Raw genomic sequence first — 13,171 nt, 5'->3', positions numbered from 1 at the left:
TCAAACCTCTCAAGACACCGTTACTGGAGGACCGACAGCGGGGTCTCACCTCGGTGGCTGTGTCATGAAAATGACCGTCTCGAGTAGCGCGGTGTCTCTGTCGGCGCTCTCTCTGGATCCAGCGCTAACGGAGGAGGAGAGGATGGCTAAGAAGAGGGAGTACTGGAGGATAAAGAAACGAGAGCAGAGGGCAGCTCGGCTGAAGCAGGGGGTCTTACATGCCAGGGCCACGGCGGCCGTACAGAGGAGGAGGGCCCAGAAGCAAGCAGCAGAAACCACTGCCTCGCCAGGTGGGAGTCTCACAGGAAACGCACGGCCTCTCCCCGACAACGGTGGGCCTATTACGCCAAATGCAAATGAGATAAAGCAGGAGTCTGAGCCTGTGCCAGCAGTTGACCTAAATTCTCAACCAGAACATGCCATCTGTCCAAAAAGCAGCCCCCCCACCTCCCCACCACCACCTCCAGCGCCTCAGCCGGAGCCTGACCCAGCTCTGGGTCCAGACAGCCAGGCTACCACTCTGCTGGCCGTGGCCTCCATGAAGAAACTCCTGGAAGAGTCCCTGAGCACAGTGACCCACATTAAAGTCGAGTCAAAGGAGGAGGCCTCACAGCAAGAGACGGAGCCCACCTCGCCCCAGAATGAGGGGGCTCCCATTGCTGCTGATTTGACATTGGAGATAAAAAGCTGGCAGCCAGATAGCGATGCTTTGGTACCGGCGGGGTCACAAAGCCCTCCTCTCAAAGATGCACCCCAAAGTAGCGACACACCTCCACATCCTCCCAACTCTAACGAGGTGGTCCTGAATCCCACCTGTGATCACTCATCCCAAACCCCTTCACATTTCATATTGGACCCCTCAGTGGAAGCCTCTGACATCCCATCTTCACCACACAGGACCCTGAGTCTTCCCACCAAAACAGAGAGCCATGAAAGCAGCTGTTCCCCAGAGCCACCAAAGCTACACCACCTACCCATGGTTCAACCGCAACCACGGCAACAACACTGTGAACAACACATTCAAGAAGAAGGCCAAAGCTCCCCGTCAGCTGGAGGGTACTGCGGCGTGGGGCCCGAGCACAGTGGGATGATGAGCCTGCAGAGGAAGAGGGAGTACTGGAAGCTGATGAAGAGGCAGCAGAGGGCCAGGCTGAGAGCCAGGCAGAGGGAGAGGCAGGCGGAATGCAGCAGTCGGCCCAAACACATGCAGGTAATGAGACATTGTGTACGCTTTGCAACATGTAGCTGGCATTCGATTGCGGAAAAAGTATTTAGCTTTTTACCACACTGTAAACATACTTAATTTCAAGTAAAAGTACTGCATCAGGAATGGTTTTAATTAAAAGTATTTAAGTACGATAAGGAAAATGTACCTAAAGTATTAGGTGTAAAAGTACTCATTACAGAAAAAACTCATAAAATATTTGTTATATTTTAAAGCAAGAGCAGCAAATCTTCACATTTAAGAAGCTGGAACTGTGAACTATTTTTTGAAAGACAAAACGTTTTAGCAGAATTGCTGGCTGTTAGCCAACTCATTGTTTTAGTTATGAATTATTTAGCTAAATATAATGTTGGATGGTTTAATCTATAACAAATAATCACCTTGTTAAAGTTTTTCATAGGTGTTGTGTGTCAAATCTGAATTGATAAAGTATGTAGTATATACATCTGTAAAATAAATGTATTGAGTAAAAACTACAATATTTGCTTCCAAAATGAAGTAGAGTAGAAGTATAAAATGAAAATGACTGGGTAAAGTACAAGTAGCTGAGATGAATTGTAGTTGTCTACTCTTTTCGTTTTCCTAACATGCATGACACCAACATGTCAAGTGTTGGAAGAATGACTCAGATCCTTTACTTGAGTAAAAGTACAAATACGATGGTCTTAAAGTACAACACTACAAGTAAAAGTCCTAACTTCAAAATTGTCCTTTAGTAAAAAAGTATTCAAATATACTTTAAGTACAAAAAGGGAAAGTACTCATTCTACAGAATGGCTTATTTCAGAATATAATAAAGAACGTAAGTATTATGAGCTAAATGTACAAGTATGTACTCCGAATGCAGAATGGATCATTTACCAGTGTTATACTTTTTATATTATCCTGTTTTTAAACATGTAAGAGCATTTTAGTGTTGTAGTTGGTCAGAGTGGACCACATTTAAATACTTGAAATACTGCGTGGATTAGTATTCCAGTACTGCATTACTTCATATCATGTGTTTTATATGTACAAAGTAACTGTGAGGGTGAAATACATGTAGTGGAGTAAAAAGTCCGATATTAGCCTCTTAATTGTAGTGGAGTAGAATATAAAGTAGCTTCAGAAAGGTAAAGGGAATCTGACTTGGTGTCGTGGTGCAGACATAACATATAAAACAAACATTTAAAAAAGTACACAGATAGCAAACTATATTAAGAACACTGTAATACAAATATAGTAAGATAGCAATAAAATAAAGCAGTAATTTACATCGAAATAGAATGCAATAAATTATAGATTATGAAATATGTGCAGTTAGCAATATTTACACATTGTGTGCATTAATGTATGCATAGAGTCTGCGTTGTGGCTGAGGTAAATATATAAATACACATTTGATTGATTGATACATTTATTTCGAACAAGTAAAATAAATAATTTACAAAACACATTTTTTTGAGGTGCATAGTCATGTCAGAGAAAACAAAGTGACATTTACAACATAAACAGTCCCACATCTAGTGTTCGAAAAGGAGTGAGAAGAAGTACAATTTATTTAATCTCACCCCCTTGTCCCTAAATTATTTATTTATAATCTATACATAATTATCATTATTATTAATAATTATTATTGTTATTATTAATCTGCTTTACTTGTTGATTGATATATATATATATATATATATATACACATATACATATACACATACATATACATGGGTACATACAGTCAAACACCAGTAAAGGACAAGTATGTCAAAAGATTACATTAGTTATAATACTTAGTAAATGTACTCAGTCACCGACTGTAACATCAGGGATCTGCACATCTTGCTTGTTTTGCATCACAATCTCTGTTTGACAGCAGCAACACATATTTGTTAGGCTGTTGGCTCAGTCATAGGAAATGTCATCTTTGAATGCTAATGCTAACACATGCTAACAGTATGCTAATTAGCCTTTGTTTAAAGGTGGGGTAGGTAAGTTTGAGAAACCGGCTCGAGATACACTTTTTGTTATATTCCATGGAATGCTCTCAACATCCAGATAGCAATGAATATCTGAAGTGCTTTGACAATAAATACATAAAACATTTCATCTGTGGAAGCCGTGGCGCTGTAAAAAGCACGACCAATCATCTGAGCCGGCTAAAGTAACTGGACGGCCTACCTGCCTGTCAGCCTTCCATCTGTGCACAAACTTATCTCGTGCCCTCATTGGTCATGTGTGTGTTGGAGGAGGGGCTCTGTGAGGAAGTGGCAGATTTGTTTCCGGCTGTGTATTTCCAAAATTACCTACCCCACCTTAAGGGACACTGTATTTCCTATTTCCGGGCCAGTACAGTAGTTGTTACCCATTCAGGCCAGGCTGAACCCCAGGCTGAACCCCAGGCTGAACCCCAGGCTGAACCCCAGGCTGAACCCCAGGCTGAACCCCAGGCTGAACCCCAGTCTGAACCCCAGTCTGAACCCCAGTCTGAACCCCAGGCTGAACCCCAGTCTGAACCCCAGTCTGAACCCCAGTCTGAACCCCAGGCTGAACCCCAGGCTGAACCCCAGGCTGAACCCCAGGCTGAACCCCAGTCTGAACCCCAGGCTGAACCCCAGGCTGAACCCCAGGCTGAACCCCAGTCTGAACCCCAGTCTGAACCCCAGTCTGAACCCCAGGTTGAACCCCAGGTTGAACCCCAGGTTGAACCCCAGGTTGAACCCCAGTCTGAACCCCAGTCTGAACCCCAGTCTGAACCCAGTCACCAGAGTGAACCCCAGGTGCAACCCAGTCTGAACCCCAGTCTGAACCCCAGTCTGAACCCCAGTCTGAACCCCAGTCTGAACCCCAGGTTGAACCCCAGGCTGAACCCCAGTCTGAACCCCAGGTTGAACCCCAGGCTGAACCCCAGGAACAGGTTTTAGCTGTGAGGAAAGCCACATGTGGAGCAGATGTTAGCTGGTTAGTTTTGAGCGATAACTTGTATTTAGCTGGGATAATACGCTGGTGTCCAAGAACCCTTTTACTAATGTCCCCTTTAACCATCAATGCACTGAGGCATCTAAATGTCAAAACCTTTACAGCTAGAGCGACGGTGTTAAAATAAAGCCACAAAGGTCTGTTTATAATCCTTTAGATGATTCATTCTGATGACTGAATTCAAAGCATCCGTTGATACTAAAGATATCAGTGTCAATGAGAGAGTGGTTGGAACCCATGCAGAGTTCAAGGCTCCTCGTTCGCTCTCCAGCTGTAACCCGAGTCAGTACACTGCAAACCTCTGGCTGGCATTTGACATTTGTACAGCAAAAATAGAGAGGAGTCGACTAAGAGGGGCCCACTGAGCGAGAAAGACACACACACACACACACACACACACACACACACACACACACACACACACACACGCGCGTGTGCATGTTTCAGAAAGATTATTGTCTGCTTGGGTTTTATTTGCATTTTATGAAATGATTGGCAAACAAAACAAAATGTAATCATCTCTTAAATCACACTTCAGTTACACCTGGAGTAAGTACTTTATTTTGATGCTTATACTTTTGTACTTTTACTTGAGTAACATTTGCAATCCAATCTTTCACTTGAAACAGAGTATTCCTATTCTCTGGTACTTCTACTTTTACTACAAGAACACGATCTGAGTACTTCTCCCAGCTCTGCACATAATGGATACTACATTAATACTCATACTACATTGATACTCATACTACATTAATACTCATACTACATTAATACTCATACTACATTGATACTCATACTACATTAATACTCATACTACATTGATACTCATACTACATTAATACTCATACTACATTAATACTCATACTACATTGATACTCATACTACATTAATACTCATACTACATTGATACTCATACTACATTAATACTCATACTACATTAATACTCATACTACATTGATACTCATACTACATTAATACTCATACTACATTAATACTCATACTACATTGATACTCATACTACATTAATACTCATACTACATTAATACTCATACTACATTAATACTCATACTACATTGATACTCATACTACATTAATACTCATACTACATTAATACTCATACTACATTGATACTCATACTACATTGATACTCATACTACATTAATACTCATACTACATTAATACTCATACTACATTGATACTCATACTACATTGATACTCATACTACATTAATACTCATACTACATTCATACTCATACTACATTGATACTCATACTACATTGATACTCATACTACATTAATACTCACTACATTAATACTCATACTACATTCATACTCATACTACATTAATACTCATACTACATTAATACTCATACTACATTAATACTCATACTACATTGATACTCATACTACATTAATACTCACTACATTAATACTCATACTACATTCATACTCATACTACATTGATACTCATACTACATTGATACTCATACTACATTGATACTCATACTACATTGATACTCACTACATTAATACTCATACTACATTCATACTCATACTACATTAATACTCATACTACATTAATACTCATACTACATTAATACTCATACTACATTGATACTCATACTACATTAATACTCACTACATTAATACTCATACTACATTCATACTCATACTACATTGATACTCATACTACATTGATACTCATACTACATTGATACTCATACTACATTAATACTCATACTACATTAATACTCATACTACATTGATACTCATACTACATTAATACTCACTACATTAATACTCATACTACATTCATACTCATACTACATTGATACTCATACTACATTGATACTCATACTACATTGATACTCATACTACATTGATACTCACTACATTAATACTCATACTACATTCATACTCATACTACATTAATACTCATACTACATTAATACTCATACTACATTGATACTCATACTACATTGATACTCACTACATTAATACTCATACTACATTCATACTCATACTACATTGATACTCATACTACATTGATACTCATACTACATTGATACTCATACTACATTAATACTCATACTACATTGATACTCATACTACATTGATACTCATACTACATTAATACTCACTACATTAATACTCATACTACATTCATACTCATACTACATTGATACTCATACTACATTGGTACTCATACTACATTGATACTCATACTACATTAATACTCATACTACATTGATACTCATACTACATTAATACTCATACTACAATAATACTCATACTACATTCATACGCATACTACATTAATACTCATACTACATTGATACTCATACTACATTGATACTCATACTACATTAATACTCATACTACATTGATACTCATACTACAATAATACTCATACTACATTGATACTCATACTACATTGATACTCATACTACATTAATACTCATACTACATTAATACTCATACTACATTAATACTCATACTACATTGATACTCATACTACATTGATACTCATACTACATTAATACTCACTACATTAATACTCATACTACATTCATACTCATACTACATTGATACTCATACTACATTGATACTCATACTACATTCATACTCATACTACATTGATACTCATACTACATTCATACTCATACTACATTGATACTCATACTACATTAATACTCATACTACATTGATACTCATACTACATTGATACTCATACTACATTGATACTCATACTATATTGATACTCATACTACATTAATACTCATACTATATTGATACTCATACTACATTAATACTCATACTACATTGATACTCATACTGCATTGCTTGTCTCCTCAGAAGTGTTGTGTTCTAAGTCGTACCCATGTCCCCGTCTCTCTAAAGATATGAACTTGCTTTCTGATTCTTCGATCCCCGATAGATATTTCCCAGAAGCCACACAAACCATTCCAAGACCAAAATAAGTAGCTGTCCAGCGTGGGACAGTCATGTAATGTCTGCAGTAGAAAGGACACGGACCACATACTGAATATCAAAGTGCTATTTCATTGTGTTGACCTGTGTTGTGTGTTTGTCTTCAGGCTCCAGGTCGGCTCCTCACCAACACTGTGAAGGGGGGGCATCCTCCGGTGAAGCGCCCCCTCCAGCCCCGGCGCCCCCCCTCCTCTCTGTCTGCAGTGAGTGGTGTCCCCACTCTCCTGGCGGTTAGCCCTACAACATGTAGCGCTAACCGGCCCCCTGACAGGATTCAGGTCAAGCTGCCCGTCCCCCCTGCCTCCCGCCCCCCCAGGACCCAGCAGAACCACATGGACACTGGGCAGATGGTGTCCACGTATCAAGGAGATCACGAGAATCAGCAAGGCATGACACAAAAGTGGACGTTAAGTCGCACAGGTGTACACAAACCCCCCTTCCCGCCTCCTCTGAAGCCCCCAGAGAACCCACTATCCAGCATCAACCTGCAACCTATTGAACCCCCCCACGCTCCGAGTTCCAGCCCAATAAAAATCCCTTGTGCTCAGCTTCAGCGCGCCACACACATCATACAAGCTCACACGCCCACATGCTCCATGGTTCCACCCAAGGCCATCCCAGGGGAGTCTGAGGAAGACTTCCTGAGGAGGAAGAGGGAGTACTGGAGGGTAAAGAAGAAGGAGCAGAGAGCCAGGAAGGCCATCCGGGAGATGGGGGGGAGAACCCCCAACCACCTGAGGTCCATCCTGCCCGCGCAGGGTCTGCACACACAGGTAGCTGCTCAACAAAAGGGATATATGTCAATTGTATTACATTTTTACATTTTGGGAGGTTGATAGGCTGGACAAGTATTCTGTGTATGTGTATATTATATTGTGTATTCAATACATATACACTCTATAGATATTAATTCCTTCATTATTGACATGTATATATTCATGTTTTGCATATTTAGTTTACTGCTTATTTATTTGTTCGTTATTTTGTATTTGCTTCTCATTCACCATGCTGTTGTGATCGACCAATGAGATCTCATCTTATAGCAAGGCAAGCAATAATAAAGTAGCTAACACGTTAAATATCGACACAAGCACACATTAGCAATAACATGTTTTAAATAAAGACAAATAAGTACTTCTCCAAATGAGTAACAGCATTCAAATAGCTAAGTGCACATATTAAGGTTTGAGATATTCTAACAATTATGTTTTGCACTCAAACATAATGACGGTTGTTGTTTCCAGAACAAAGTGTATACATTGTACATGACAGGTGTATTGCACACGGTCTCAGCAGTCTGCTTAGGGTGAGGGTCTGCCAGGGCCAAACATGAGTTCATCACAATCTGAATGGTTTCAGTTCAAACCCTGATGTCCTGATGCTCTGATGTCCTGATGTTCTGATGCTCTGATGTCCTGATGCTCTGATGTTCTGATGCTCTGATGTTCTGATGTCCTGATGTTCTGATGCTCTGATGTCCTGATGCTCTGATGTCCTGATGTCCTGATGTTCTGATGCTCTGATGTCCTGATGTTCTGATGTCCTGATGTCCTGATGTTCTGATGCTCTGATGTCCTGATGTCCTGATGCTCTGATGTTCTGATGTTCTGATGTCCTGATGTTCTGATGTCCTGATGTTCTGATGTTCTGATGTTCTGATGTTCTGATGCTCTGATGCTCTGATGTTCTGATGTCCTGCAGAGTGGCGGTCCGTGGGGGAGCTCCTCTGAGGAGTCGGGACACTTCGTGAGGTTCGTACCACTTGATCTATGTTTTTCAAAAGAGTTTCGATGCCAGCTCGATGTGATGACGAATGTAATGTTTCTCTCTTTAAAGCACGTCAAAGGACACCGACCCAGCATCCTTTCCCTTCTCCGGCTTCTCAGCTGCAGCAGAAGGTAACGTGTGAGTTCTGCCCCTGGTGGCAGCAAAGTGAAATGACTCCAGTGATGTCGTCAAGTAAATACACTTTTAACACGTGCTGAACAAACTGAGATGTTGACTTTGATTAAATGTATCATGTCAATACAATTCAAGTAACTGTATTAGGTTAGTTGAAAGCAAATATATTAAGTTGAACATAATATTTTTAATTGAATAGAATATTATTGCTTTCCACTAACTTAATACAGTAATGTGATCTTTGACATTTAATTAAAGTCAACTGTTCAGTTTTTTCAGTTTCCTCAACATTGTACTAAAGCAAAGGACTTCTTCCCGGGAGAAGAAGTACTTAAGTAATAGTACTCAGATCTTGTACTTAAGTAAAAGTAGAAGTACTCAGATTTTGTACTTAAGTACAATAAGTACCAGAGTGTAGGAATACTCTGTTACAGTAAAAGACCTGCATTCAAAAATGTTACTCAAGTAAAAATAGGAAAGTATTATCATAAGAATATAGTTAAAGTACCAAAAGTAAAAGTAGTCATTGTGCAGATACTCAAGTAAAGTACAAATACCTCATAACTGTAGTTAAATACAGCACTTGAGTAAATCTACTTACTTTACACCAGTGACTTCCAATACTAACGAGTCAGTAGCTGATCGTATACACGGTATCTAAAGCTGTCTCTGCGGTGAGGAAGTACAACATTGTGTGGTTTTTCTACTATTCTGAACTTCTTCCTGAGAGTGCTCATTGAAATGGGGAGTTGTGTTTCCTTCCTCTCCTCAGATGAGTCGGATCTTCTGTTTGCAGACTATGACCAGGATGAAGAGGAGGGTCCGGTCTCTGACGCCGTGTGGAGGAACCGCTACCTCATGGACCACGACCCTCTGAACCAGCTGCTGGTGTGCATGGTGTGCGGGGAGCTGCAGTACTCCCACAGCCTGGAGGGGGTGAGGGCCCACATCGACGAGGCCCACCCCCACACCCTGAGCCTGGAGCCTGGGGAGCAGCGGCAGATCCTGGAGGCCTGGGACGAGCAGGTGTCCCGGAGAGAGCGCTTCTTCACCAGCCAGCTGCAGCAGCACAGCGCCGACTGACAGGTACAGCCGCCAGAGTGAAGTACATCTACTGCAGTACTACTTAAGTACCATTGTTGGGGCTTGTACTTTGAGTATTTGTATTGTATGCTTCTTTATAGTTCTACTCCACAGTTGTATTTCTTACTCAAAAATATCAACCTTCGCCCTTTTGTCTATGGGCAATGACGTCATAAAATATGGCGAGAGAGAAAAGAAGAAAGGCACTCCGTCCGCACAGACCATAAAATAACCTTTCTTTCCTCATGTAATGCACTCAGGGGTGTTGCTGCTGCAGCCTAACTGGGTCTTCGAGGACTAGGGATTCAATTAAAAAGGGGCCGCCTACAGCCCCATGTGTTGGGGTCTGGTCCCCAAGCAGCGGATACGGGTGTTTCCATTCTGCCTGTACATAAAGGCACGGGTGCCGTTCTCTGGAAGCTGTCCTACAGGGAGGACAATGGCATTTATATTATTATATAAATATCTGTAAAAGTGTGTATATTTCAATATTGTCCTTGACACAGCAGAGCCCACCCACATAACGCATCTCAACGTAAGCCCTGTGTATGAGCAGTAGTTTACATTAGCCTGTTAGCTACCTTTGTCACGGATGATAATTCCCTCTCAGTCTGCGTTAGAGAAAGAAATAATATTATTCTAATGAGCTGAACACGTTCTTTCTTCTCTTTTGAAACTTCTTAATACTCTCATGACCTTTAGTGTGGAAGTCACGGGTCCTGTATAGCAGTAAAACTGTTTTCTGAACCGGTCCGACTTGTTTTGCAGAAGCAGGCAGGAGCTGAAGCGAGGAGGATATGACTGCAGGACACAACGGAAACCACCAACCAGGAGAGAGGGAAGACTCACACCGTCTTATTTATTTCAAACCATTTCTTCTTACCTTCATAGCAAATCATCTTGACATAGTGCTGTATGGGAACATCCAACCCTGAAGGCAGCTTTACCTCATTTCCTAGAGGGGTTGTGAGGCGGCTTTATGAAAGGAAGTATGAACATTTGTTACATTGACGTTATGACAGCTGAGATTCTGAGATGATATTCAAGAGAAGTCCAGCATTCTGGGAAACAATGTCAACGACACAAAACACAGGTCAGAATGAATCTGCAATTTCTGCCATTTGTAAACCTCAACACCTTTAAGCATTGGGAGCTTCCCACAGGCTTATTACCTGACAAAGATGCTTTTGATAAAGTATTTAGAACATTATAGGAGAATAAAAGTAGCAAATACAGGGTCATAGCGATTTCTTTCATTCTCCCAGATTCCCCTGAGCCTGTCGCCTCAAAGACATCACGAGGTGCCCTGAACTAATGTAGACCACCCCAAGTAAGAAACGATCTATAAGTGAGGTACACCGTTTCCCTTTCAACAATAAAACCATTAGCATGTGTATTGGTGACAAACATCAGCACTCGGGATGTAACTGTGCATCGGTCATGGAGAAAATCAAACTAACTATTTTCAATCTGTTAGACAGCAGTACGTTTCAAACAGTCTTCTGTCCTCATCAGCTGTTGGACCCTGTTAATGCTACCTGCTGCTGGATAACAGGTAAACACTAATGTTACCATTTCCCCACAAGGTTTGCAAAAGGCAGAAACCCTTCAAATCTGAAAAGAGCACCCAGAAGTGCCTTAAACCTGCCTCCTCTCTAATGGCCAGCAGGGGGCGACTTCACTGTCAGATTGTATAGAAGTCTATGAGAAAATGACCAATTTATGACTTGATTTATCAGTAAATGTTTTCCTAACAAGTTTATTGGCTCAATTGCTAGTTACATCTTGTTGCTACTGAGCATGATGTTCATTTAGTGAAGTATGATTGAATTTAGAGCAAACTAGACGGTAAAGCCCGTTATTCTCTTGGTTTACACGCAGCCACTGTGTCGTCTGGTTTGAAGGTTTTAGAACATAAATCACGACTATCGCATCTTTTTTCCGTTGGCTGTACTTCGCATACATTTTTCAGCCATAAGCAAACTTTGGGACATTACACTAATTACATGTAGGGATAGTTTACATCAGACATGTTACATGTTGAGCAATTCAACTGATTAAATGAGTACACAAGTCTATTTCAACAACGCGAACACATGCTGGTTTTAAGGCATTATACAGTACATTTAACCCCCCTCCCCTGGGTCAGCCAGCGATGAGAAAATAAACTGCGTCACACACATTCAGCACAAGAGTTTAACATTTATACTACAGTTAATCTTTTTTTTTTTAAATGTTCAAATATAACGTTTATTTTGCACTTTTGTCAGGTTGCATTCAGGTCCCAAACTGTTCTAGACTTGTTAGTTATTGGATTGTGCATGGGTGTCTGGAGCTGTTCCATGACCTTGTATGTGATAACCATGCTGTTCTTCAAACCCGTGCATACGTTATGTTGTATGTCTTTTTATTGATTTTTTGTAATCTCTTTTCAATTCTTTAAAAAAACACCTGCAGTTCATATGAGCTCCACCATGTAAAACATCTGTACTGTAAATACACAAAATACTAAAGTGGTTATGAGATGCCAATGTTTTTTGCTGTTACAATTGTTTGAGCAATTTGATGCATTATTTATTGAATCTCCTCTTATATAATGAGTATTGATGAATCATTATCCATATCTGTAGAGTTCCATGTTAGAGAGGTTTCTCATTTGTGAGTCTAAAGGATCCAGAGGCTTCCCTGCATGAGTAGTAGAAAGATGGACGGTTGTATATGAACTCTGGAATGCATTCCCACGTTTTTCTAAGACGATGTTCTGTTTGAGCACAAAGCTGTACGGTGCGTGCTGCGTGGAGACAGACGCGGCCTGCAGCTGCACCACAGTGTGAACAGCTGGAAGACACCGAGCTATTTTACCTTCTGAGAATGTAACTGACTTGTTTACCAGTTCAAAGGGAATGTTTCGATGCCTTTTCAGTAATAAACCTTTTCTACCTTTGGGCTTAATCTGCACGCTTTTTTTAATGATCACATTTCTACATTGAATCCAAGTTTCCAACAGGACTTTCTGCT

The 13,171-nt window shown here is 40.7% G+C and overlaps 1 protein-coding gene across 3 annotated transcripts; it reads left to right on the top strand.

Moving 5' to 3' along the window:
• Positions 1-64: 64 nt before the first annotated feature.
• Positions 65-13,105, top strand: LOC117463413 (ras-associated and pleckstrin homology domains-containing protein 1-like). Of its 3 annotated transcripts, none has more exons than XM_071206611.1 (6): positions 65-1,210; positions 7,276-7,941; positions 8,870-8,919; positions 9,005-9,066; positions 9,867-10,156; positions 10,922-13,105. In XM_071206611.1, exons 1-5 carry the CDS (start codon positions 65-67, stop codon positions 10,151-10,153), a joined length of 2,211 nt encoding a protein of 736 aa, XP_071062712.1. In that variant the 3' UTR covers positions 10,154-10,156; positions 10,922-13,105. The 3 variants fall into 3 exon arrangements, 2 of the variants coding, with proteins under 2 accessions (XP_071062712.1, XP_033961536.1); XM_034105645.2 differs by having other exon boundaries at positions 9,843-10,156; XR_011644969.1 differs by lacking the exons at positions 9,867-10,156; positions 10,922-13,105 and having other exon boundaries at positions 8,528-8,919; positions 9,005-9,054.
• The last annotated feature ends 66 nt before the right edge of the window (positions 13,106-13,171 follow it).

This window comes from Pseudochaenichthys georgianus, chromosome 18 (genome assembly GCF_902827115.2).
Source record: "Pseudochaenichthys georgianus chromosome 18, fPseGeo1.2, whole genome shotgun sequence".
Taxonomy (NCBI): Eukaryota; Metazoa; Chordata; class Actinopteri; order Perciformes; family Channichthyidae; genus Pseudochaenichthys; species Pseudochaenichthys georgianus.
Note: the sequence above shows the minus strand (reverse complement) of the source record. Positions and strands in the feature narration are given on the sequence as shown.